At 49.0% G+C, this 27119-nt stretch overlaps 2 protein-coding genes and 1 long non-coding RNA gene across 19 annotated transcripts in view; 2 read left to right on the top strand and 1 right to left on the bottom strand.

Annotated features, from left to right (window-relative positions):
- znf638 (zinc finger protein 638) overlaps positions 1–27119 on the top strand; it is a 63658-nt gene that overhangs the window by 3778 nt on the left and 32761 nt on the right. For 9 of the 16 annotated variants that reach the window (XM_060035931.1, XM_060035930.1, XM_060035924.1 and 6 more), the window contains exons 2-6: positions 3118–4840; positions 5008–5069; positions 5398–5433; positions 5769–6209; positions 6398–6568. In XM_060035931.1, coding sequence (XP_059891914.1) covers positions 3118–4840; positions 5008–5069; positions 5398–5433; positions 5769–6209; positions 6398–6568 — 2433 coding nt within the window. Of the gene's footprint in view, positions 1–3117; positions 4841–5007; positions 5070–5397; positions 5434–5768; positions 6210–6397; positions 6569–25296; positions 25436–27119 lie in introns of those variants that run through there. The other 7 variants (XM_060035926.1, XM_060035925.1, XM_060035921.1 and 4 more) reach the window with 6 other exon arrangements.
- Positions 728–2156, bottom strand: LOC132445796 (uncharacterized). The gene is made up of 3 exons (XR_009522688.1): positions 1977–2156; positions 1255–1446; positions 728–1123 (listed from the first exon to the last, which is right to left on the bottom strand). It is a non-coding gene; the product is annotated as an uncharacterized LOC132445796 (long non-coding RNA).
- On the top strand, positions 17143–22085 carry LOC132445792 (neurofilament heavy polypeptide-like). Of its 2 annotated transcripts, XM_060035938.1 has the most exons (9): positions 17143–17393; positions 17530–17565; positions 17679–18225; positions 18339–18503; positions 18694–20517; positions 20643–20739; positions 21168–21284; positions 21374–21495; positions 21660–22085. In XM_060035938.1, the coding sequence occupies exons 1-9, from the start codon at positions 17221–17223 to the stop codon at positions 21735–21737; spliced, it is 3159 nt and encodes a 1052-aa protein (XP_059891921.1). In that variant the 5' UTR covers positions 17143–17220; the 3' UTR covers positions 21738–22085. The 2 variants fall into 2 exon arrangements, with proteins under 2 accessions (XP_059891921.1, XP_059891922.1); XM_060035939.1 differs by having other exon boundaries at positions 17143–17565.

Below are 27119 nucleotides of genomic sequence, written 5' to 3'. Positions count from 1 at the left end.
ATTGCAAGTATGTTAAGTTATTGTATATTATGCACGTGAAGTTATGTAAGAGTTGTGAAATGAAGAATATTATAAATAGATAATTAATAATTAAAACTAGGTCCCCCTAACTCTCGGTCCTCAGAACTTTAGGTCTTCAGAACTCTAAGTCCTACTAACTTTAGTTCATGTAATTTATCTAATTACTTGTAACACTAAGGTCCTCATAACTCAATGAATGATGGGTTAGCTAGATGGACCAATCACGGAGAGATGTCCCTTCGATGGCTTTATGATGTGATATCCTTTCACAAATATCAGATGAGCTCGATGATTAACACCTAATGCAGCCCCGAGTAGAGCTTCAACCCTCGGTCTGAAATCAGCTGACTCGGGGTGAGGGCTGGAGCAGAAACATGGAAACTCATACTTCTGCCTCCGACAGTTCAGTTCGAGAACTCTTGGAACTAGATCTCTCTAGAAGCATTCCGACTCGAAGACAGATGCTAATTTCAGATTGAGTGTCTGTCACACACTTACTCCTCCCCAGATTCAATATTTGTAGCACGCCCATGGGTTAGAAAGGGAGGAAGAGAGGTGTGTGTGTGTGTGTGTGTGTGTGTGTGTGTGTGTGTGTGTGTGTGTGTGTGTGTGTGTGTGTGTGTGTGTGTGTGTGTGTGTGTGTGTGTGTGTGTGTGTGTGTGTGTGTGTGTGTGTGTGTGTGTGTGTGTGTGTGTGTGTGTTAAATTAAATTCCCAAATGTGGCTTTTAGTCAAAGAAAAAAAAAATATGAATACAAAAACGAATTGGTGTTTGTTTCTAATTAGCATTTTGACAGGTCCATAACATTTTTCAACAGAATATCAACGATTGATCACCGAATAAACCAACTAACTTTTGCGGGAAAAGTAGGCTACCATGGATGGCAGACTGCATTGCAAAGTTGTGTTTCGTCTGAAGGCATAGAGTTAAATTAAACAATAAATCAATAGTTTGGTCCTTGGATCACATCGGGTTTACCTACTTTGTCAGTTTACTGACTGTTGTCAGTTTTGATAATACAAATATATTTTTTCAGGCGTTCATCTCTTGACCAAACGCGATAGTGGCGAAGTCACGCCCTTTCCGGTAGAGCCCACGGGACCTATGAGATCGAAAAATGAGAAATGTATTTCCGTTTAATGTTTCCGTTTAATATGAACTTATAAAAATAAGTTCATATTTATTCCTCCTATGCTCGTTGTTGACGATGTAATAGTTGTGTTTTTCATGAACTTGTTTTGCCTCTCCGGGGAGTGTTAACCTGGCATACACCACTCTTGAGAGACCGGAAGATTGCGCTACTCCAGGATAACGCTAAATTGCAGGATCCTCTTCTTAACAAGATGATGGCCAGGCATTCGTTTATCTGTTTCCGTGAAGACAGAGGACGGTGCAGGACGTGCAGGTCAACCCGGGCTGCTGGATCTAGCATTTAAAACCAAACGTCGGAAGATGTAAATCCGAGTCAACCAAAGCAACACCTTAAGTCAAGTAAGATGACGATGATGTCAACCGACAGTTTTTAAACATATCTTATTTTTAACATGTGTCGAAGAAGTATTTTCTATTAAGAGCACATCGACAGTAGAAGTAGGCAGATGTTGGGGAAGAAATTAAAAAAGTTGTCTAAAATCGAGCGAAATCTGCAAGTTGTATAGGCCTACAGGGTGTAGGGTGTACGCGAAACATGACTACATTAAATCTCAAACTTGTGTGTATGCCTGGTAAGCTCAAACATGAACATGCTGGAACATAGGACGCACACGCACGCACGCACACGCACACACAGGGAGCTTCAGAAATGATCATCTTATTAAATAGAGAAAAACATTCAGCTAAACAGCAAAGACTAATCCATCTGACCATCAATTTTAAAGTTTATGCAAACTGCCGTTTGCATAACTGCGTTATCTCTTCCCATACACTCTTCCCTTATACAGAGATTTACTCCCTACCCCGCTGTCTCCCGTTGTCGTCTGTCTCTAGTCCACCTCTCTGTTCTTGGCAGCCTTTGTCCCACCACTTATGGAACACGTTATCAACACACTCAGGCCTGGGGTCGCTCCAAAGGCCGTTGTACTTGAGGGAGAATGTGGTACCATGTTTACTCGATTCTCCACGTGAGAAATGACATAACTCCTTTCAAAGAGGCGTCCCCCTCTGGTCAGAACAGTCTCATTAATAATGAATGCACAGAGAAGGATTCACAAATGTATTTTGTGATTGATAAATTACTCTTCTCACAAATACATTTCAATGCACACACAAATGGATATCGGTATGTATAAATGTAAAATAAATCCAAATGTAATATGAATCCCTAAATATATTAATTAAAAAAATAGTTGCAATTTTCATCAAAATACATTTGGATGTTGTTACATGTAAAGACAAACTTAAACTTGAATTTACAAAGCGCTTTTCATTTGTGAACTTGTTGTCATTTGTGTGTGAACTGGTCTGTATTTATATGTGGTCTTTTGAGTCTCTCCTGACGTTGCTGGATTCACAAATGCATTTTTTTCAACAAGGAACTCAAAAAAGGAAATCAAACTGTTCTGGATCAATCTGGAGAGACTATTGTGGTTTCGATGTGCTTCATTCATGCACACACACACAGACACAAACACACACACACAGACACACACACGCGTATATACAAATATTATGCAAAACAGTGTGCTGAAGTGGTCAGTGTTCTGCGGAAAACAGAAGAGAGGGTCAAGGAAAACAGGAAACCAGAGCTTAGATTGTAAACTTATCAGATAAGGGGTAGACATGTAGAACTTAAACAACCCACTATTTTAAGCGATAAATGTCAGCAAAAAAAACAGAACCAATGACAACGTGACGTGGTCATGGAAGTGGAGTTGGATGCGAGCCCTGATGACACGGATAGGAAGATGAGTGAATGACATTGATGTTCAGTTTTTACAGTGCACTACAGAGAACAAAGGGTCTTCATGTTTTCACACAAAAAGACCAGCGTGGATCATTTCACCAGAGCCTTCCTGACGACCTCGATAACTTCATCCACAAATGTCCATATCCAATCCATCTGTGTAACTTTGTGTTTTTGTTCCTAACCTTTTTCAGCCTTGGTTTGCTATCGGACCGTAGTGCGCCGCCTCATGTTCCTGGTCCTCTTTTGAGCCCCCTGATTGGTGGGCTCCCTGGGAGCTCTCTCCTGATTGGGCAGCAGGCAGCTTGTCTTCAGTTGGCACGGATTAAAACCCAGCTAGCTCTGTCTCAAATCAGCAGCGCCATTGCTGCCGGGCACCAAGCGGTTGCCTCGAGGAACGTCTCCAACACCCCTCCCTACCGTGTATCCACACAAGCCCCTTCCCCTACAGCGACGGCCATCAATCTGCTGAACCTTCTGAAGGTTGCAAACTTGTCCCACAAACTATATAACCCCTATTCCTTAGAGAGCCAGGATTATCCACCTTACCAACCTCCAAGTGCCCAGGTAGACCCTGGCAATGTGAGAGAGCCTTCTCACATGGTCACTGGTTCAACCCCCGCATCTATCGGGGCCTCCTTCGCGACTTCTATGAATCCCAGCAACATTCACCCAGCGATGCACCCCAGCTCTATGGGCTTCATCCCTGGTCAGAGTCAGCCAGCCCCTGAGTTGAAGGGGGCCATGAACATCCACATAAAGCAAGCCAAAGGATCTACTATATGGTCAGGGGAGTCCATGCCATCTGACTGCCCTTCCTCATCCAAGAATGCTGCATACAGCCCGGCCCGATATACCTGTGAATCGGCCATGGACATCCTCAAGCGCTTCAACCTTCAAGAAGAGGACTTGGAGGCGCTGTGTGCTTACCCAGACGATCAGCTCTCCACCGCCAACCTACCCTGCCTGCTGCGAGACATCAGCCAAAAGAAGGCCAACCGGTTATCTGCTGCTACTTCGTCAAGCATGGTCCACCAGGCTCAAGGCAGCCATTGTGCCCCAGAAACAACATTAGGACCCGGGGCCGATGTGAAGCGTGCGATGGGAGCGCCTTCTGCCTTTCAGCAGCCAATTAAAGTGATTGAATACGGACATACTAGTAAATATAACGTAGGTATCCGGGAAGAAGAGAAAGATGGAGGACACCACAGCATTAGTGTCAGGCCCAGAAGCTTAATTGAAAGTGGCTTGATGGGAAGTTCAACTAGCCAAAGCCGAGAGACTCTGCAAAAGGACCTAGCGCAGGCCAAACATGGTTGTTCGTTGTCACAGAGATCTACCACCTTGTCTCCTTCTGTTTACAGTCCGTTAACAAGCGTGACTGCTTGCCCAGTCGCTACCAACATTATACCAAAGAGGGATTCTAGTGCTGATCAGGCAGCATCTGCAGCAAGTCAAAGACCAGCTAAAGGCACCGGACACACTGGTCACAGACCGGCGCTAGGTAGCGGAACTACAAGTCATAAAGCAACCACGGGACCTACTGGAACTAACCGTCATAAACCAGCTACAGGTCCCGGAACTAACTCTCATAAACCAACACCAGGTACCGGAACCACCGGTCAGAGCCCAGCTCCAGGCGCTGGAACTACCAGTCCAAGACCTGCTCTAGGTGTGGGAACTACCATTCTCAGACCAGCTCCAGCCACCGATCCAGGGCCAATTCCCATCCCCAGGTCCATCCCTACGAACCAGGGGCCCCCTCCAGCATCTGATGAATCTATCCAGAGACCTCCGCCAGTCAAGCCAGCCGACAGAGTGCCGACGGCGGCCATGATCAGCGACTACATGGGTTTCGAACCTGATCTTTTCCCCCACAGCTGTAGTCTCTGTAACAAACCTTGTGCTGCCATGAAGGTGAGTATGTCAGTGGTTTGTTATCGCTCCCTATGGGAGCTAGGTAAATAAGTGTTGTTCCATCCTATGCAAGGTTTATTTATTTTTTTAAAGCATATGAATGTCAATGGTGATCAGGAACGTTAAATGGGTTGATATTACGCCTCCTATGTGTCTGTTTCCTTCAGGACTGGCTGGACCACAAGAAGCACAAAGTCCACCGGGCCAGCTGCCAACTGCTAAGCAGACAGTCAGTAAATTTCCTTCTCTCAAACTAAACCAAATTGAGCCGGCTTAAATGGTGGGTCATGGAGTCTGAGGCGAGGTCCACATGTAAATTGGTATTTATAAAATATATCATTTCCTTTACGTGAAATGGGGTTTCAGGTAACTGAATACAAAGCTTTTTTTAAAACTCATTCATCATGACTTTGATTTACATAATTTAGTTGTCCATTAATACGTGTGCGCCTAATACTATTCTGTGGTGTCTGTCAGTGTTCTACCGCCAACTACTGGCCTGGCATGCTTAGGTCGGCATTTTAAGCGAATGTGTTTACTGTTTTGTGCTTGTCAAGGTATTCCGAATGGGAGCCCGATGCAATAACAATCGAGTAAGTCCCACTGACATTAGTCTAGTCTTTTTTCAAAGGCTCACTCCTGATAATCATTACGTTTACGGTTAATGATAGATCATAGTTGGCTTTTTTGGGATGTGTGGGTCACATCTTCTGCTACATTTAAAAGCTCTACACTACAGTAACTAAAGCTCTACACTAACTCTTCCTAAAATTAAGTTAATTGAATGAATACCTGTGGAAGATGCCCATAATGGTAGAATGTGGGTTTGTTTGAACATACCTGTCGATGATGGGTAGCACATTGACAACAATCAGCAGGAAAACACAGGGCAAAACAGAATTTGACTTTACTTGTCTACCTCCTTTAGCTCGGACCCTGAAGAATCCCAGCAACCCCCCGCGACTACCCCAGACACCGCCTCCTCCCAGAGTTCCAGGCCCAGTCTTCAGCCGACCAGCCATGGAGGTCCTGCCCCATCAAACTCTGCACCTCCTTTGACAAGTTCCTCAGTGGACACGAAGATTTCGGAAACGGGCAAGTCTCGGTCTCCACAGAGGCTGAGATCAAGGTCAAAGTCTTCAGGAAGGAAAAGATCAAGGTCAAAGTCTTCAGGAAGGAAAAGATCAAGGTCAAAGTCTTCGGGAAGGAAAGGATCAAGGTCAAAGTCTCCACAGACAAAGAGGTCAAGATCTCGTCAAACAAAGAGGGCAGGGTCAAAGTCTTCAGGAAGGAGGCGGTGGAGTTCAAGGGAGAGGTCAACGTCCAGCGGGAAAGCTAACTCACCCCGTAGCTCAAGACCTGTCCACAGGTAACCCAGATTCCCTCAATCTCAATGGTGTAGTTCACCAAATGCATCCCCACCATTCTTCATGCTCGCTCACTTTAATAATATACATGATTGAAGTCAAGCTTCACAGTGATAATAATAAGACCTCCCGTCTGTCCCTTCCACCTCACCTCTTTGTGATTGGTTCCTTCTTTCTCAATAACCTGCAGTAGAAGCCGCTCCCGGTCCTCTTCAAACTCCTCCTCCAGCTCTTCCTCCAGCTCCGACCGTTACCGTGGCAAAAGGTCGTCCTCGCCAGCCAGAAGGTCTAGGCGAAGGTCTGGGTCCCCACGAAGGGGTCGGAGGTCACGTTCCCATTCACCATGGAGACGAACCCGCAAGTGAGTCGTTAACCTTGATTTGTTGAATCTTCTATCATTGGCAATGGTTGGTTACGGTTAATTATTGATGGTAAACGGTAGTAATCTTAGATAACCTCTTCACAGTGATAAGTTGTCTTGTTTAACTGGTATGGTCTAGTATTCATGGTGATCTTGATCCTCCCAGGTCCCGCTCTGGGTCTCGATCCTTTCAGCGAAGACGGTCGCGCAGTCACGATGGGAGGTCTTCGGGTCGCAGACAAGAGGAGACCAGCGTAGAACAGCTGGCCAAGAAACTACTGGAATCCTCTGGTAAGAGACCAGGTAGAGAGACCTAATGGAGGGCGAGGGAGAAAGAGATGGAGGTAGAGAGACCTTGCAGAATATCCCCGTAGATGAATCAGGAGAGGGAGTCGAGCACATTTAAGATTGTTAGATACAGGCAAAGTGAAACCTGATCAGACTCTTCCTGCTTCTCCATTCTCCTCTTCCCTCTGTCTTTCTAACCTTGTTTTCCTTTCTACTTTCTCTCCATCTCCTCTTCTTCCCCTGTCTTCCTCTCCTTCTCCCGCTCCTCCCCTCAAGGTGTCCAGAGCTTCACTGGCTCCTCCAGTCTAGAGCTTGTGGTCCAGACTCTGGCCCCAGTGCTGCTGGCAGAGCTGGCCAAGCTGAAGGCCGCTTCATCATCATCCTCTGATTCATCTAAAGAAAAGAAGCCATCCTCCTCCTCCTCATCTAGAGATGAACAGGAGCCGTCATCCTCCTCATCTAGAGACAAGAAGAAGCCACCCTCCTCTTCCTCATCTAGAGACGAGAAGAAGCAGTCATCCTCTTCATCTAGAGACGAGAAGAAGCCATCCTCCTCTTCCTCATATAGAGATGAACAAAAGCAGTCATCCTCTTTATCTAGAGACGAGAAGAAGCCACCCTCCTCTTCCTCATCTAGAGACGAGAAGAAGCAGTCATCCTCTTCATCTAGAGACGAGAAGAAGCCACCATCCTCTTCCTCATCTACAGATGAGAAGTTGTCAACCTCATCTAGAGACGAGAAGAAGCCATCTTCCTCATCTAGAGACGAGGAGAAGCCACCATCCTCTTCCTCATCTAGAGACGAGGAGAAGCCTCCATCCTCTTCCTCATCTAGAGACGAGAAGAAGTCATCATTCTCTTCCTCATCTATTGCTGAACAGAAGCAGTCAGCCTCTTTGTCATCTAGGGACGAGAAGAACACATCCTCTTCCTCTAGAGATGAAGAGAAAGAATCTTCCTCCTCTAGAGATGAACAGAAACAGTCTTCTCCGTATATAGATGAACAAAAGCTGTCATCTTCCTCATCTCGAGATGACCACAAACAGGCATTCTCTTCTTCGACCAAAGGAGGGAAGGAACCACCTTTGTCCTCGTCCTCTTCCTCTGCCTCTACCCAGGCAATCAAGAAGGTGCTGGTTAAGAAGAGTGCACCAACGATGTCTTCTAAACCTCAGGGGGTGAGTTTGGATGTGTTCCCACAGAATAGAACAAACCTTTCAACCTTTTTTACTTTATGGATTATGGCAAAAAAAAAAATCAAAGTTGAGTAGTTTTCCACCTTTGTTTTTCCCACTTGTATATCTTGTCTCGTTCTCTGCGTCTTCCCCAGTGTTTGTGTATCTGTGTATAACTCTGTGTCTCCTGGGTCTAGTCGGGTCTCCTGGGCTTCGTACCGGCCCACCCTCCCCTGCTCCTGTCTGGGCTTCCCTCCACGGTCACCAAGCAGCAGGTGATCTCCGCTGTGGAGAAGTTGGGAAAAACACGATTCATTTATTTGGATGAACATCGGCAAGAGGTGAGTTAACCCTGATGATTTGACTTATGAGGTGTGAGTTAAGGAGCCCCTCCCGACTAGCAACTCTAAAATAAGAGCAGGGGCTTCATGCATCAGTCTTCGACTATTGCCTGAAGGCCTTTTTGTGACTGAATCAGGTATTTGACCCTGATCTTGCATGCCTATGAGCCGTTGCACACTTCAACCGAAACTGTGGTAACGTGCGTTTTAATGCCAAATGCTCAATGACAGCTTCTACACATTTCAAGTTTTTCCCGTGACATAAACCAACATGGCAGCAATATATAATTTCTGTCCCCCGGCAAATATATGTATATCTAACAGGGAATCGGTTATTGAAATAATGTTGATTTTGTAGTGGCCATTTACATCTTGAAATTAACCTTAAATCCTTTGGTCCCTAATATACTATGCGCCTATACTAATGCCCTTACAGAAAATCACGTATTAAATGGGATTTAGGATTTTTTTCGGAGAAAATGAACTCTGTATATGTGTCTTTAGGCTACAGTGTACTTTCTACAAGCGACTGCAGCGAAGGCGTTGCTGCGTTTTACGGAGCTGAAGATTGGAGGAAATCCAATCACTGTGACCCAGGTCCAGGTAAACTCATTCTTTCCCTCCCCTACCTCGTCTCTACCTCACAAAATGGCTCCACAATGTAAAGCTTTGTTATTTTTTCACCTATGCTCTTTCTCTTGTCTCTAATCACAACACTTTTTCCTTTTTGTCCATCTCTGTCTCGTTAATGGTGTGTCTGCAGAAGTCAGTTTCCCCGAAGCTGAAAGAGAATCAGGCCAGTACCAAGCCAGGAAGCAGGGCACTCCCCGGCGACAAGACGATCACGCCCGGCGACAAGACGACCGCGCCCGGCGACAAGACGACCGCGCCCGGCGACAAGACGACCGCGCCCGGCGACAAGACGACCGCGCCCGGCGACAAGACGACCGCGCCCGGCGACAAGGCGGCCGCGCCCGGCGACAAGACGACCACGCCCGGCGACAAGGCGACCACGCCCGGCGACAAGACGACCACGCCCGGCGACAAGGCGACCACGCCCGGCGAAAAGACGACCACGCCCGGCGAAAAGACGACCACGCCGGGCGAAAAGACGACCACGCCGGGCGAAAAGACGACCACGCCGGGCGAAAAGACGACCACGCCGGGCGAAAAGACGACCACGCCGGGCGAAAAGACGACCACGCCGGGCGAAAAGACGACCACGCCGGGCGAAAAGGCGACCACGCCCGGCGACAAGGCGACCACGCCCGGCGACAAGACGACCACGCCCGGCGAAAAGACGACCACGCCCGGCGACAAGGCGACCACGCCCGGCGACAAGACGACCACGCCCGGCGACAAGGCGACCACGCCCGGCGAAAAGGCGACCACGCCCGGCGACAAGACGACCACGCCCGGCGACAAGTCGACCACGCCCGGCGACAAGTCGACCACGCCCGGCGAAAAGGCGACCACGCCCGGCGACAAGGCGACCACGCCCGGCGACAAGGCGACCACGCCCGGCGAAAAGGCGACCACGCCCGGCGACAAGGCGACCACGCCCGGCGACAAGACGACCACGTCTGGTAACAAGAAGACCACGCCCGGCGACGAGACGACCACGCCCGGCAACAGGACGAACACGCCCGGCAACAGGACGAACACGCCCGGCAACAGGACGAACACGCCCGGTAACCAGACCACGTCTGGTAACAAGAAGACCACGCCCGGCGACGAGGCGACCACGCCCGGCGACGAGGCGACCACGCCCGGCGACGAGACGACCACGCCCGGCGACGAGACGACCACGCCCGGCGACAAGACGACCACACCCGGCGACGAGACGACCACGCCCGACGTCAGGACGACCACGCCCAGTAACAAGATGACCACGCCCGGCGACAAGACGACCCCGCCCGGCGACAAGACGACCACGCCCAGTGACAAGACGACCACGCCCAGTAACAAGACGACAACGCCCGGTGACAAGACGACCACGCCCGGTGACAAGACGACCACGGCCGGCGTCAAGACGACCACGCCCGGCGTCAAGCCGACCACGCCCGGCGTCAAGCCGACCACGCCCAGTAACAAGACGACCACGCCCGGTGACAAGACGACCACGCCCGGTGACAAGACGACCACGCCCGGCGACAAGACGACCACGCCCGGCGACAAGACGACCACGCCCGGCGACAAGACGACCACGCCCGGCGACAAGACGACCACGCCCGGCGACAAGACGACCACGCCCAGTAACAAGACGACCACGCCCAGTAACAAGACGACCACGCCCGGTGACAAGACAACCACGCCCGGTGACAAGACGACCACGCCCGGCGACAAGACGACCACGCCCGGCGACAAGACGACCACGCCCGGCGACAAGACGACCACGCCCGGCGACAAGACGACCAAGCCCGGCGACAAGACGACCACGCCCGGCGACAAGACGACCACGCCCAGTAACAAGACGACCAGGCCCAGTAACAAGACGACCACGCCCGGCGACAAGACGACCACGCCCGGCGACAAGACGACCACGCCCGGCGACAAGACGACCACGCCTAGTGACACGAACGTGTCCATTGTATCCAGGATACGACCACCTGTTCCTCGGCTACACCCAGAGTGCAGAATCTCCCCCACTGTCCTCTTCCTCAAATCCATAAGTGAGTATCTTCATCCAACTCCCCATCGTTCTCAAATCAATCATTACCTCCTTCGTAGGGTTAGAGTCGGGAATGCTGTGTTTCAGTGATTTGTGATGGCTCTTCTTCCTATGTTCAAAATCCTGTTGCATGTTTTTAAACGTTGCATGTTATACCATCAGGTCTGTGTTTGTCAGGGACAAATTATACAAATGTCTTCTAAAAAAAGGTGCCATATTATACCACCAGGTGTGAGTGTGATCAGCCATTACAAGCCGTTTTGAAAATTTGCCCACCTAGGTGTCCACCTAGATGTGTGACGGATAGATGAGCAACGTTTGCAACAGTCCACTGGGTAGGCTGGTAGGCTGGTAGACTAACCAGCACACTTCTAGATGGACACGCCAACTTGTGACGTCAGAAGACGCAGATTTTCTAAACGGCTTGTAATGGCTGATCACACTCACACCTGGTGGTATAATATGGCATCTTATTTAGAAGACATTTGTATAATTTGTCCCTGAAACAATATGAAGAAAGACAAAATGGCGTTGAACCCTTAGCAAGAAATTGTTCATGAAAATGAACAATTGCAAAAATGCCTTTTTCTTTCCTTACACGCATGCTTCTTCGTCGGCAAAAAACGTCATGGTGCATAACCACCACCAAGGTTTTTTCTTTGGTGCTTTTTACGTAATGTTTATTTGTTACCTGCCTGACGAAAAAGACATTTGAAGTATGAGAATTGACCATGGCAGTTTATATTTCACAATGCTTCAAAGTTCATTCATGGTTCATTCTGTGTCTTCTTAACAGAATGTATCGACGTGCGGAGTTGGTCACTGGCGGAAGTAGGTCTTAAAACATTTTATATTTTCCATTTTTTTTTAAATCACATGCACACATGTGTGCATGAATGCCCTCCACACACCCTCGTACTAGCTCCTCTGTGTCTCTCTTCCTTTCTCCGTCTCAGTTCCAGCCCTTCGCGAGCCGCGGGGCCACCATGATTGTGACCGGTCTGCCTGACAGGGCCCGGGGTCCCTACAGGGAGACGGAGATGATACGGGTCCTGGAGGGGTTTAGCAGGACCAAACTCGACAAATACTTCATCCTTCCTGACAACTGCACGGTAAAGTTGAACCATAAATACACTCACGGTAAAGTGGTACAATAATCCAAATCGAAATGACTCGAGCTCCGGATTGGCGGGGCAAATACTGAACACTCGACCAGATGATGAACCCCTTATTCTATAAGGACCTGTCCCACACTCGGTCCATTAACCAGGCTTGAAATGATGATCGTTGTGATCTCTTATCGGGATCACACTGATCCCGAAATGTAATCAGTGTGACCTGTAATATAATTGTATTGTATAATTTGTGCGAGTGCAAATTGTTCTGGTGCTGCTTTTATGAAAAGAAAATTCCGTCCAACGTCCCTTTCTCTGCAATATAGTTTTTGAAATATGTTTAATGCCGGAGAGTTCAAATTCAAAGGGCAAGCATTGGCATATTTGTTTTGTAGGTTTGTGTCCGGATCAAAATGTTTGCTGTAGTTGCTTTAGCGATGGAGACTGCTCTGTGTGTCCAGGCATTTGTAGAGATGGTGGCCAATAAGATGGAGCGGCTGATGGATGTGCTGGCCAATGGATTGCCCATGAACGGTTGCTTGCTTCGTTGTCACCTACTGAAGGAGAACGCACTCAGATCTCCGGTACACGTACAGACACAGACAGACAGACTGACTGACTGACTGACTTATATTTGAGTAGTTCTGTTCTAAATTAATTTAATGTTATACAAGAGGAGAACTTCGATTCAACAAATAACTCAGTCTGCATGACTCTTTGTTAAATGTGGGAAAAGCTAGTCTCAGGTCACAGGGGGGCTGGCATGAGAGTTGGGGAGGTTGTGGTAGGGTGCTGAAGTTCTCTCTCTGTCTGCAGATCGCCTTCTATAAACAGCTGCTGACGTGGAGTGAAAAGGTAAAACACAACACCGTACCCACTCAAAGGGGTCTTCAGAGGGGACGTCGCCTGTGATCTGGGTCGATCCCAACCTTCAATCTTCGTAGCCAATCAAGTGTGTCCCATGTGACCGCACAGTGAGATCATCCCGAGTATTTTGAAAATCTGCCCCTTCTGACATCACAAGTTGGCGTGTCCAACTAGAATGTATGACGGATAGATGAGCAATGTTTGCTACACTCCACTGTGTATGCTGGTAGACTGATCCGTCCAGCACACATCTAGGTGGACACGCCCTCCTATGATGTCAGAAAAGGCAGATTTCCAAAACGGCTTGTAACGGCTAATCACGCCAATATCGTATGGTGTAAAATGTCACATTTTAAGGCATTTCGACAATTGGCATAGTGGGTACAGACAGTGGTGGCTGAGGGAAAAACATCTAGGCATTGTGGCTGGCAGCGCGGTTGAAATCGCTGTGCAAATTACTATTGGAATCCAGCCCAGGTGTTTAATGTCTGCTTCCTGTGGTCTAGCTTTATGACGAGACTACATTGGAGTACAGACTGGTGTACATCAGCAACATTCCTGATGACTTCTACTGGATGAAGGCCTTCCATGAAGGCATCGCCGAGACCGGAGGAGTGCGGGTCTACCTGCCGCTGATGGGCAAGGTACAAGCACACGATGAAATAGAGGCCTTGTCAGCACATCCTCATGAGTTGTACTTCATCTTGATCCCCTATGGAAAACTGACTTTCGTGTGTGTGTGTGTGTGTGTGTGTGTGTGTGTGTGTGTGTGTGTGTGCAGATATTTGTGGAGTTTGTCACGGGGGAGGATGCGGACCGATTCGGCATCTGGCTGTCCAGCTTTAGTCCCGACCCAAGGGCTGAGAACCCTGTCCGTGTCACGCGTCCCGGTACGTTACATCCTACAGCGCCGTCTAGTGGACACCATGCCACAGCACCCCTCCGTGACCTCACGCTCTTCTTGTTAATGCCTAGCTCGTAACGCCAGTCGGCCATATTCAGTCAATCTTTGCTGCCTGGTTAAAGAGCCAATTTCCCAAAAGTCAAGAGTTCCTTTAAAGAATTACACCGTCCATCTGTTATTGACCAAGTAGTGTGTGTGTGTGTGTGTGTGTGTGTTCTGTGTTTGTGTTGCCTACCTCTGTGCTTAAATAAAGGTTGATGATGATATACCCCCCCCCCCCCCCCCCACCCAGGCATGGTCCCAGACATGGACGCGATCGGCCCAGTCCGTACCAACATCAGTCATAAAGCCGTGGTGAGTGGGTTGCAGCCCCCCTTCTGGCTGGTGGTGCCCACCCGGCCCCACCTGTACCCCACCCTGTCCCCCCAGTTCTACACCCCTGGTGAGACCCCCTACTTAATCCTTGCTCATCTCATGACTCACTCTAATTCAACGCAATAACAATCAGGTTTTGAATAATAACAGTTATGTCCATTTTAATAAATACGATGTTAAAGCCACCTTTTAAGTTTTGTTTAAGAATAATTATGACGCCGTCTTTCTGTGTGGAATTCATAATAATGATAATGAAGCCAGCTGTGCTGTATGGACTCCTGCTATAATATTGATGATCAGTATGGTTATTGTGTGACCTCTCAGCACACAGGACGGTGAAAGGGCCACGGGATGTCGAGGTGAGTCTGTCTGTCGACCAGCAACCTAATAACTTGCATTGCCCATGCAGACCCCCCCCCCTCTCAGAGTGAGCAGCTCCAGTCAGGCAGATGGCCTGTTGGTTCTGTGTGTGTGTGTGTGTGTGTGTGTGTGTGTGTGTGTGTGTGTGTGTGTGTGTGTGTGTGTGTGTGTGTGTGTGTGTGTGTGTGTGTGTGTGTGTGTGTGTGTGTGTGTGTGTGTGTGTGTGTGTGTAAGACGCTAACCTTTCTCTGTACAATCCCGGTCTGCATGGTCCTGTTTCAATCCAACATGTGGGATTTTATCGGGGCTAGTCTTCCCATGATCGGAACATGTTTGCGTTCAAAGACTAAAATCTGCCGGGTGAATCAAAGACAAACAAATATGAACTTTACCGATGGAGGTTGACACCATATTGACTTGACTCCAGTTTTTTCAACCTAATTTCCGTGCGCATGGATCCGTTATTCACCACAGTTGCAAGCTGTAAGCCGCCCGTGCTTGTTTTGTTTTGTTATAACATATGTTTTGTATCGTGGAGAATACCTTCACGTGAGTGTGTTAGTGGTGAGGATGCCTGCACAATGCCCCAACAAACACTAGGATTGGCTGAAGTTAGCCAACACCTGTTCCACATGTTCGCCAACAAGAAAACTCCACTTCACAACTTCCTCCAACAACAACCACCAATTAGAATGGCACACTGGCCCGATGTTGGTGTCTGTTGGGGCAAAGTGCACACACCTTTTTAGACGTTCCATTGTCAACATCCCTCCTCTCTCGTTCTTGCAGTGGGCAGAGATCAGTATAATTGGGCAGAGTGTAGTCATGGTGACAGGGCTGCCGTTGGGCGGTTACAGACATCTGGACCTCGTGAATGAGGTGGTGCCTTACTTCGTCGAGATGGACATCAGCCGTGTGTTCTACGCCGTAGTGATACTACCTCTGCAGAGAAGGGTACACACGCACACCCACAAACTGTGTTTCGATGTCACGCATGTCCTTTGAAATGCCTACTCTCCTATTATGTCCTTGCCTCTTTCCTCTCCGTTTATTTTCACTATTGCCTCCTCTTCTCTCCACCACTCATCCCTCCTTCTCTTCTTTTACCTCCACTCTTTTCTTTCTCCCCTTCGTCGCCTCCTCCTCACTTCTTCTTCTTCTCCTCCTCTCTCCTCTCCAGGCCTTCATCCACTTTGACGACGGTTTGAAGTGTAAGGAGTTTGTCTCAGATTTCCTCCACAAGCCGTTCACTATAGGAGGATCTGACCTCACCCTCCACTTCCTCCTGGACCATCTTAAGCCCTGCACCTCAGAGGTATGGTAGGACACACACACAAACTCACACTCGCACTGTGATGCCATCAGAGATCATGTATGTGGTGTACTAATGAGTGATCATGATGTACACGAGTGTGATGTTATGACAGGTCTTGTATTCTCTCTCTGCAGCTGAAATTGTACAAGCGACTGCTTCATTGGAGCCATGTGGTGAGTATGTTTATAGTCTGTTTTAGGCCGATTCCAATCACCAATCTCTTGATGTGTGATGGCCGATCTGATACCGATCCTTTTAATGGGATATCAGCCGATCCGATACCGATCACAGATATTTTTATCAGCCGATCTGATACTGATTATAGATTTAACATTTTGATGTCGCCAATCGATGAGTAGTACCTTAGTTATAAAGAAAGAAGAAAATCAAATTCAATGGTTTATATGTGTATTAAGGATTTAAGTATTCTGTCATGACGGGGCATTCTGTGTTGTGATATAACGGTCTGTGTTGTGATATAACGGTCTGTGTTGTGATACAGCAGTCTGTTGTGATATAGTAGTCTGTGTTGTGATACAGCAGTCTGTGTTGTGATACAGCAGTCTGTGTTGTGATACAGCAGTCTGTGTTGTGATACAGCAGTCTGTGTTGTGATACAGCAGTCTGTGTTGTGATAGAGCAGTCTGTGTTGTGATATAGCAGTCTGTGTTGTGATACAGCAATGTGTGTTTTGATATAGGTGCCTAAGGAGAAAGCGTCAAAGGACCGGCTGTTGATGACGGAGATTGAGTACTGCAGCATGAGAGCGCTGAAGTTTATATTTGACATCATGGAGACCACCCAATACCTCAGCTGCCTGGTCCTCTCTAACCGGGTACGTCTCACTGTGGCCCTGGACAGCTAGAGGGGGTAGGTAGAGGGGCAGGTGGAGGGGCAGATGGAGGGGGTCAGGTAGAGGGGGACAGGTAGAGGGGCTCAGGTAGAGGGGCTCAGGTAGAGGGGCAGGTGGAGGGGCAGATGGAGGGGGTCAGGTAGAGGGGGACAGGTAGAGGGGCTCAGGTAGAGGGGCTCAGGTAGAGGGGCAGGTAGAGGGTCAGGTAGAGGGGATGATAGATGGAAGGGCAGGTAGGTAGAGGGGCAGGGAGAGGGGGTAGGTAGAGGGGGGCCAGGTAGAGGGGGGCATGTAGAGGGTCAGGTAGAGGGGAAGATAGATAGAAGGGCAGGTAGGTAGAGGGGCAGGGAGAGGGGGTAGGTAGACTGGTAGGAGACGGGTATTTACCATGACAACAATGACTTCTGTCTCGCTCTCTCTCTACTCTACTGTTCCTATTATGGATTCTGTTCTGCTACCTCTCTCTCTCCAGGTGGTTTTCCAGATCCCTTGTGAAACTGATATGAACAATTTAATTGCAAATCTCATCGTGGAAACAAACGACAAACTAGTCAATGAAAGGTATTTGTGTTAATTTGCTGATCCCAACCTAGAGCATCGACATGAGCTTCAGATGTGTGTATGTATGCATGTGATGTGTGTGTGTGTGTGTGTGTGTGTGTGTGTATATATATCCTTAATGAAGTCTCTCCTACAGGTCTATATATTTTCCAAAACCATACCAATTTCAAACGTGAGTCTCGCTCAATCCGTCTCCTGATCAATAATAAACATTATCAACATCTTGTCTTATCTATGATAAGTTTCATCCATTCTGATTCAACCATATTGTTTTGGTCGTCTCAGGAGATTTAAGTTCATAAGGTCCAAAATGGTTCCAAGAAGATTCCAGGGATTGCGTAAGCTTGCCACAACCACGTCTGGCCAATCAGCTTTTCCACACCCATCAGCGCCTGGCCAATTAGCTGCCCCTCTCCGGACCTACGCCCCGCCCCCTGCTGCCCCTGCGGAACTCTGCGCCTCAGCCCACGACCAGGACTGGCCCCCGGGCTCCGGCCCCCAGCCTCCAGCCCTGAGTCAGGAGATGTACCGCTTCTTTGCTACGGCCATCCACCAGCATCGCCAGGCCAGAGTTGGACAGGAAGTGGGCCGAGGTGGACAGGAAGTAGGCCGAGGTGGACAGGAAGTGGGCCGAGGTGGACAGGAAGTGGGCCGAGGTGGACAGGAAGTGGGCCGAGGTGGACGGGAAGTGGGCCGAGGTGGACGGGAAGTGGGCCGAGGTGGACGGGAAGTGGGCCGAGGTGGACGGGAAGTGGGCCGAGGTGGACGGGAAGTGGGCCGAGGTGGACAGGAAGTGGGCCGAGGTGGACGGAAAGCGAGCCAGGAGAAAGTGGTGAGGTCTCCGCTCTCTTCATCCTGTCTGTTGGCTGCAGAGTGACACCTTGCAGCGGACATATTGGCTGTAAGGTGTCGCATTATGTTACTTTTCTCTCGTCCCGTCCTCAGACCGCCTCGGGGGAGGGCCGTTCTTTGTCCCAGCATGTTGGGAGGAGGCAGATCCCTCCTCTGTCCTCCTCCTCCAGCACCTCCTCTCCTCTCTCCCGGAGGAGCAGGGCCGACGGGAGCCCGCCACCCAAGAGAGAGCGGCGTGGGCAGAAGGAGACCATGGAGGTGACGACGATGACCTGTGTGTGTGTGTGTGTGTGTGTGTGTGTGTGTGTGTGTGTGTGTGTGTGTGTGTGTGTGTGTGTGTGTGTGTGTGTGTGTGTGTGTGTGTGTGTGTGTGTGTGTGTGTGTGTGTGTGTGTGTGTACATGAATGCTAATGATTGGTTTGTGTTGTATTTCCCCCCCCCCCCCCAGAGTAAAGGTGTCTCTGAGGCCCTGATAGAGGACCCACCTGGACTACAGGAGGAGGGGTTTAAGCCTGGCAAATTCATCGTCATAGACGAGGTCGGTGACGAGGTGGAGCCCATTGTTATCCTCTCCTACCACTCTGAGGCCTGTGACTCTCAGACCAGACCCTCACACATAACCAAGGAGAAGGAGGTGCCATCAGACCAGCAGGTCTTGGAGGAGGTCCCTCGCACCTCCTCCTACTCCTCCTCTACCTCCAGAGGAGTCGAGTCCAACACCTCAACGACAGCCCACTCCTCATCCTTGTCTGGAGCCACAGCGTCCTCATCTTCTTCCTCTTCTCTCCCTCCTCCTCCGGCCGGAGTAGTCCCTTCCTCTTCTGAGCAGAACACACAACAGATTAAGTGTGAAGAATCTCCTGCCCAGGTGTCTGAAGATGATGAGCCTAACAGCCAGGAAGCGACAAGCATGACTACCACGGCCGAGGTGGATTCTCTTCCTGCTTGTAAACCAATCACAAAGGACGGGTCACAGAGGGAAGCAGCCATGGTATGTGAAGTTGACATGGCGAGGTTTGGCCAAATGTTAGCAGCAGAGACCTCTGCAGCGAAAAGTGCAGCATCACTGACAGGAAAGGAGGCCTTACACACTGATCGACGTCTGGAGGAAGAGGGGAAGAGAAAGGCCCAGCAAGAGTTAACCGTCGCAGGAAAGGATGTGGTCGTCTCTCCCAGCGAAGACATGAAGGAGAACAGAGTAGAGGTGGATGAAACACAAGAGCAGCTGGGTGATGAAAAGACAAGCGACCAGATGCTCCGTTCGAGGCCAGAGTGTGGCGAGGAGACGCCTCACCAAACCCCGGTCCAGCCTGAGACACCAGGCCTCCCTGACCCTGAGAGCCAGACCTCTGAACCCCAAGAGGAGGCAATGTTGGCCAAAGTCGCTGATGAAGCTGAGCCATTCCAGGAGGTCCTCCTGGAAGAGGAGAAGGAGGCAATTGTAGAAGAACAAACCCCAACGGTAGTTTCGGAGGCAGCTGACTCTTTACTCAACGGTGCATCGACAGAGGAAGGAGACACCCACCAGCTCATGGACTGTGTTGAGGGATCTCCTCCCAAAGAGGAGCAGGAGAACAGCAAGGACCCCACAGAGGAGGAGCTGACCAACAAGAGGCCCGCTGTAGCGGAGGGGGCGTCTGAAATGGAACAGCGACGATCTAAGAGAGGTAAACCCAGTCGCCCCAGTCCAGCGATCAAGCCGCTGTCCACCAGGCACTCCACACCCCCCAGGAAGAGGGAAAGCCCTGCGGAGGACCCAGTCGTGGACTCTGAAATGCAGGAGCCACACGATGACAAGCAGCCTGCTGCTGGAAAGAGAAGGAGTGGACGAGGGAGGAAAGAGGAGGTGCCGGTGTCTGGGACATCCAAAATGGCCGCCAAAGAAGGTCAACAGAGGGTGAAGGACAATGAGGAGGAGGTGTACCAGGTGGTCGACTCCATCGAAGAAAATCACCAAGAGGAGGCCCACGTCAACTCCTTAGGTCCAGCGAGGAGGAGCAGTCTGGCAAAGACCAGAGCCGCCAGAACGTGTTCTAAAGCATCCAAGGGGGAGGAGCCACAGTACCAGGTGGGGAACTCTAAGGGGGAGCAGGAGGAACAGATGCAAGTCGAGGAACAGCTTTCAGAGGAGCCTTTAAGAGGGAAGAGAGGTCGTAAGGTCACAGGCAGCGATGCCAAGACAGAACATGAAGCAACAAAGAAGAGAAGAACCACGGAGCAAACACCCACACCCCTTCCGGATAACCAATCAGAGGCTAGGTTGGATTCTGAGGTGAGAGACGATGATTAAAGTTAGTTTTTTCTATGTGGTCAGGATGGTACGGATTGCTAACCTATAACATGCTATCTCTCTCTCTCTTCCTCTCTCTTGCTCTCCCTACCTCCCTTCCTCTTCAGTCTGTTGTGTCTCAGGAGCAGATGGTCTATGACGAAGAGAAAGATTCATCCTCCATCATCGGTGAACGTAAACAAAGCGAGGGGCAAGCAGGTGGGTGTGAGTTCTTCTTCAATAAACATGTTGACAAACTGCTACTTTCTTGACTTGCATTAATCTCTTGATTAGATAAACATTAAATGTATAAATTAAAGCGCAATTCAAAAAGGCTTACAAAATAATTACTCTCTCGCTGTTGACTACCCTACATTTTTGTTCCGAAATAAGGTCACATGGTAGTCCATCGAATGGGAGGACTGAGGCTATCTATCTGGCGACGTCAGTCTAATGGAGAATACGCTCAAAATAAAATTCTTTATTGGGTGCCTTCAGAAGTAAATGTGTGTGCAAGAGTCGGTACAACATTTGAGGGTTTGTGTTTCTGCTTGGAAACAGCAGTGTAAGAGCAGCTACAAAGTAGAGCTAGACGTTATATCTTCGATTTCCTAGGCTTTTTACCGTGTTGGCTACTGTCTGTCTCTCTATAGCGTCCAGCAAAGCGAGGAGGAAGGAGCGAGGGGCGGAGCCTAAGACAGTTCGCTCTCTCGCTTCCTCTGTTGCCAACGACTACACCCTGCCCCCCTTCACCCCCTACAACCCCCTGGGTGAGAGAAGAGACACAATTAAATGTTTATTTTGTCACATGATTGCTAAATTCAAAATTCCCTCTCTATCGGTGTGTCTCTGTCTCTAGGGATGGAGCACGTGGTTCCTAAGGCTGGGTTCTACTGTAATCTGTGTTCTGTGTTCTACGAAGACGAGACCAGAGCCAGGACACTCCACTGCAGCAGCTTGGGTCACTACCACAACCTGAAGGTACCTTCACTCACTCACTCACTCACTCACTCACTCACTCACTCACTCACTCACTCACTCACTCACTCACTCACTCACTCACTCACTCACTCACTCACTCACTCACTCACTCACTCACTCACTCACTCACTCACTCACTCACTCAACACCTCCTCCTCTTCTAGGTGTTTTACAAGAAACTAAAAGAGGAACAATCAAGGAGCCAATCAGGAGACTCCGCTCCTGGCCACTCCCCTGGATGATGCTAGCCCCGCCTACCTGCTCACGACAATCTTTTCAGCTGTTTCAGAGGTCTATACTTCCCCGGTCGTTATGAGACTGTGTTTACGTTTAATTGGAAGATGGCATTGGTTTTACTGGTTTTCTATTCTTTCTTCACGTGTCTGAACTGATTGGGGCTGCTTTCTTAAAGTGATGTCCTTACTGTTTCCAGTTAGGACATCACTTACTGGAAATGTGAGCTCTCATCTGGACTTGATATTTGGAATATATTTAATTTATAACTCAATGTATCATCTGTATAATATGTTTATATGTCTTTATGTAACCAGTTTGATACTTAACAGTTAATAAAAAAGTTTTTTTTATAACATTTGTTTGAGACACGCGCACGCAGGCAGGCAGACACGTGTATATACAAAAATGGGGTTTGTCTCGTGGCCCTGCGGTCTTCGGTGAGGCTTTCAGTTCGCAATAATATATACAACTACCTGATTACGCCATTTTAATTCCATTCAAAAAGCTTTATGGCACGACTATTGTGAAAAGTATTACCAATGCATTATTTATCTTTATCTTTTGTATCTGATGGAAGTATGTTTCCTTTCCTTACGAAAAGGAAAAGAAAAAAATGATATACTGTTTTTTTTATATACATTGGTCGTCAAGGTGGGGCCCTATTGTTGTTAAGGCAGCCACCTTAACCTTACAGTGCTGGGGGAAACACTGAGACATCGAAACAGGAAATGTGGGCTTGGAGCTGATTGTGTTCAAGTGAACAGTGCCAAGCACAAAAAGAGTGACGAGTATCAGTTAGAGAATGACAGTATTGACTTGCGATGCAGGGGATGTCGTGGTATCCTGCAGGTGATGTGTTTGCCGTCCTCTAGTGGCGGCACGCAGCAATTTATCTGCAGTGTTGAATGGAAGGTGTTCCATAAATGAGGATGTGTTTTTGCTGTTCTTTGAGTTCCTATTCTGCATACATTTTAGAAAAAGTATAATAAACGACATTCAGCAGCCAAACCAATCAGAACTCCTTGTACCGTCAGATAACATCAGATCCAAAATGGAGGACTTGTACGCCAGCGTGCCTTTCTTCTCATCAAACTGCTCTCATATTTCATGTCATCTTGGTCAATGGGAGCAGGAAGGAGGAAGCTCCTTCTGGTCCGTTGCTCCCCCTCACACACCCATGTGTCACGCTCAGAGCTCAGGCTGCTGTCAAAGGGACAGCCTCCCAGAGACAGCCTCACCAGAGACAGCCTCATAGAGACAGCCTCCCAGAGACAGCCTCACCAGAGGCAGCCTGACGGAGACAGCCTGCTCAGAGCTCGGTCCGGGGAGCCTTCAGCTGGTTGGATATGGCGGGTGGGGGTCCAGTACATGAAGGCAAGGGGGTGAAGGGTTGTTGGGCAAGGAGGGGTTTGGGCTGGGGGGGTCCGGAGGGACGGGGTCTGTGTCTCACATGGCTCCATTCACATGGCCCTCGCCCTGGCCACTCAGGATTCTTTCCAGGAAGCAGGTGGAGTGTGTGTGTGTGTGTGTGTGTGTGTGTGTGGGGGGGGGGGGGGGGTGTTCGGGGGTAAGGGATGATGAAAGCGAAACCGTCCGTGCGTAGGTTCCCCGAGTCCACCAACATTTTTTTTTTCTCTTCCACACAACACAGCTCCCCGCCCTCGCACAACCCAACACACACACGCACACCCTCACACGCACACCCACACACTTTCACAAACACACACTCAGAAAAAAAACACACACTTACAGACACGCAGCTTGCCCCCCCCCTACCCCCCTTACCCTCTTCCGTTCTTCGTCACTAAGCTTGACAACGCGGTTCGATGACAAGACCCCCAGCGGACTGTGTTCCCAATGCATGTGGGAAGCTGAAACAAAACGGATCAGAGGCCTTGGGGGGACGCCATGAACCCCCGCCCTTTCCCACATGCAGCGTTTCCCTGCAGTCTTCCGGAAGATTTCCTGCATGGGGTCCTGTGTGAATGGGGAACGGGGATGTATTTCCAGGGAAATCTGCACTGGCAATTTGGCGGCTCAAGACCTAGTCACATTCCCAGTATCTCTGCCTGTGCGGCTGTGTTGTGAATGAAAGCAGTCACATGTCACACTGTCGGTAGAAGCTCGTACAGTGTTACATCCTCTGATAACCGATGTGTTGCATGTGTAGCGAGCCATCCATGACTTTTTCTGGTCTGGCCGGCACTGGTTCCGGGCAGCAGCCCTCTACCTGCCTGTGGCTGAAGGGGGGCAGGGACTGATTAACATCCAGGTAAAAATTGCCTCTTTTAGACTCCAGACTGCACAAAGACTGCTGTACAATTGCGGCCCAAGCTGGTTTGACACAGCTCGTTTGCTGCTGAAGAGAGCTGGGCGATTGGGCTATGATAAACAGCTCTTCCTTTTACAGCTTGAGGATGTGGACCTAACTGGACTGACACCTCTCTACAGCTCGGTATTGCAGGCATGGCAGATTTTTAAGGTTGCACGTGCCACAAATGAGACTCCGGGCATGTGGTTGTTTGAGGAACCTTTGTTTTATAATAACCTCATAAAGACTCAAACACTGCAGTCTGCCAGCCTGCGAGCCCATCTTAGAGAAGCTAGCTGCACCAAACTGGGCCATCTGATGAAGATGACGGCAACATCTGTGGACGCCTTGAGAGAGAGAGAAGCAACATCACCTCCATGAGGTTGATCAACAGACTGGTGAGGAAGTCTGTGCTGAACTGCAACAACCTCTGAGAGAATTTGCACAAAACCGCAGTCTGTGTGACCAGTGGAGCGAAGAAGGAGAGTACAGTTTCCCCGCTCTGTCTATCACCCCAGTTGTGGGGGAGTGGCAGGAGCTCGGAGCTCGGTCAGCTGCTGTCTCTCACAACCCCACACCTGGAGATTTTTCATGCTGCAGGGAAGAAGGATTTGTACCAAATCTGCTCCAAGGTTCTGAACCTGCGCTCTTTGGCAGGCATGCAGGAGTCTAGGTGGACAGAATTTTTTGGTCCAGACGTTTCCCCGAAAGGCAGCTGGCGGTCTCTGTACAAGCTGCCCGTTGAAAAACGGACAGCAGACCTCCAGTGGAGGATTGTACATGGAGCAATAGCTACAAACAGATACAGAGCGCACCTGGATCCAGGGCAGGGGGAGGAGTGTATTTTCTTGCTTGTTATCAAATTATGGACGATATGCAGGGCTTCAGTATTTACGTTTTTTATAAATTTTCGGCAGATAGATTTCTAAATGTGTATTAAAAAAAAATAATGTATTGTAAAATTGTGACATTATATGCACAGAATATTTTCGTGACTGACCCTTTTAAAAGTATTTGGGAAATATGCGATATACACTATATTGTAAAAAAATAATAATAACCAGAGCAATGTGGTCTTTTGTTTCTCCTCATCGGTATGTGAACGTATCTCAGCCAATCAAAGCGAAGCTTTGTGTGTGTATGGGAGAGTTCAAACGTCAGGACTAAAGCAAAAAACTACCGTACATACACTGAATGAGACAGACTATATATATTTTTTTTTTTGGTTGTTTGTGTGATTATTTATTTTTTGTCCTGTGGGTGGCAGCAATGTGCTGCAAAGGCATACAGGCTACCGGAAATTAGAAGAAGAAGACATCCTGATCATCGAATTTTGAAGAGAGACGTCAGGAGTCGTGGTTCCCAGCCAAACAAAGCAACGATATTAGACAAGTAAGATATGCCCGGTGTCTGATAGTACATTTATCCTGTGAGGTATATGTTGTTCAATAGTGCAGCCCGGATTGGTGTACTCAGGGGCAGCGACGATATGCAACGGGCTGGCGTGCTGCTTTCTCTCACTTCGCAGTCAACATTGAACTTTCATGAGCTTATCGCCATCCTAGTCTGTCAAAAAATCCTCTGAATCAGGGTTTGTGTTGGTAACCCGATAGGTACCGCACCACAAACAACGTGCACACGCCGTTTTGTGCCTCTGGGGCTAGCAGCTAGCTAGTCTAGCTCACGCTTGGTAAGAGTGGTAAAGTCGGTTTTATATTGGACGTTTGATATGCGACACGTTCGAAAAATCGATTTAGCACTGGCTACGAGGGACCAATTTGTATCAAACTAACTTTGATGTGTTAATACAAGGCCTTCCTATAGAACAGTTTCTTTTGTAAAACAATTTTTAATGTTGATAAATGCTTTAAGTCTATTATGCGGCTTCACGTTTTGATTTACCCATGTCAAAACACATCGGGGGAACTCGGCTAACTGCCCTACATAACACAAAGCTAATTTTCTCCAAAAAACACCCTTTTATTTTTTAGAAGTTAAAGGGATACTTCACCCATTTAGAACCGGCGTTCTATCATTATAAAATCGCTATTGTAATATAAATAAATATTAGTCCAAACCAGTCTCCCCTTGGCCCATTTTTTTCTCATCTAATTTTCTCCAGAAATGACGTCAAATGACGCGTTTGACGTCATTTCGGGAGAAACCTCTTGTCCCGCTAGAAGGGCCGAGGACTACAACACACTTTTGGTGGCAAATTTCCCGCCAATTTAGCCACCAATAACGAATGAGAGGGGTCGGGAGCTCGGGTACTGAGGGGGAATGAGGGGGACGGGAGACCGGAAACAGGTGGGCGAGGCAGCGAGCGCAATGCACTGTGGTAGTTGGAGGTTTTCTTACTTTGAGCCAGAGAGACCATGGAAACACTCGCTTTACCGCACCGTTGTTACGAAAAGAGAGCTGAGCCGCAAGGCAAAGCTCTCGATCTACCGGTCGATGTTCGTTCCTATCTTCACCTATGGTCATGGGGTTTGGGTGATGACCGAAAGGACGAGATTGCGGGTGCAAGCGGCCGAGATGAGTTTTCTCAGAAGGGTGGCTGGCGTCTCCCTTAGGGATAGGGTGAGAAGCTCAGCCATCCGTGAGGAACTCGGATTAGAGCCGCTGCTCCTTTACTTAGAAAGGGGTCAGCTGAGGTGGTTCGGGCATCTGGTAAGGATGCCCTCTGGGCGCCTTCCTTGGGAGGTGTTTCAGGCACGTCCAGTGGGGAGGAGACCTCGGGGAAGACCCAGGACTAGGTGGAGAGATTATATCTCAACACTGGTCTGGGAACGCCTCGGGATCCCCCCGTCAGAGCTGGTCAATGTGGCCCGGGAAAGGGAAGTCTGGGGCCCCCTGCTTGAGCTGCTCCCCCCCGCGACCCGAAGTCTGGAGATGCACACAGCTTTTGGCCGTGATAATATATGTATTGTATGATATTATTGAGATAAAGAGCTCCTGGACTGTAAAGCAGGTGTTGTACACTTCCTTGTTATTTGGATAACCGTTCTGCTGGTGGTGTTATGGCGCATAACACGTCGGACTCTCGTCTCTGGTATTTCCACAACGAGACTCGTAG

This window comes from Gadus macrocephalus, chromosome 17, assembly GCF_031168955.1.
Source record: "Gadus macrocephalus chromosome 17, ASM3116895v1".
Taxonomy (NCBI): Eukaryota; Metazoa; Chordata; class Actinopteri; order Gadiformes; family Gadidae; genus Gadus; species Gadus macrocephalus.
The sequence above is the reverse complement of the archived record's forward strand: the minus strand, read 5'-3'. Positions and strand labels throughout refer to the sequence as shown.

Coding starts and splice junctions, on each gene's coding strand:
- LOC132445792 (XM_060035938.1), top strand. CDS start 17,221: ATGACAACAATGACTTCTGTCTCGCTCTCTCTCTACTCTACTGTTCCT. Junction 18,226..18,338: donor AAGCGAGCCAGGAGAAAGTG/GTGAGGTCTCCG, acceptor TCCCGTCCTCAG/ACCGCCTCGGGGGAGGGCCG. Junction 18,504..18,693: donor GGCAGAAGGAGACCATGGAG/GTGACGACGATG, acceptor CCCCCCCCCCAG/AGTAAAGGTGTCTCTGAGGC.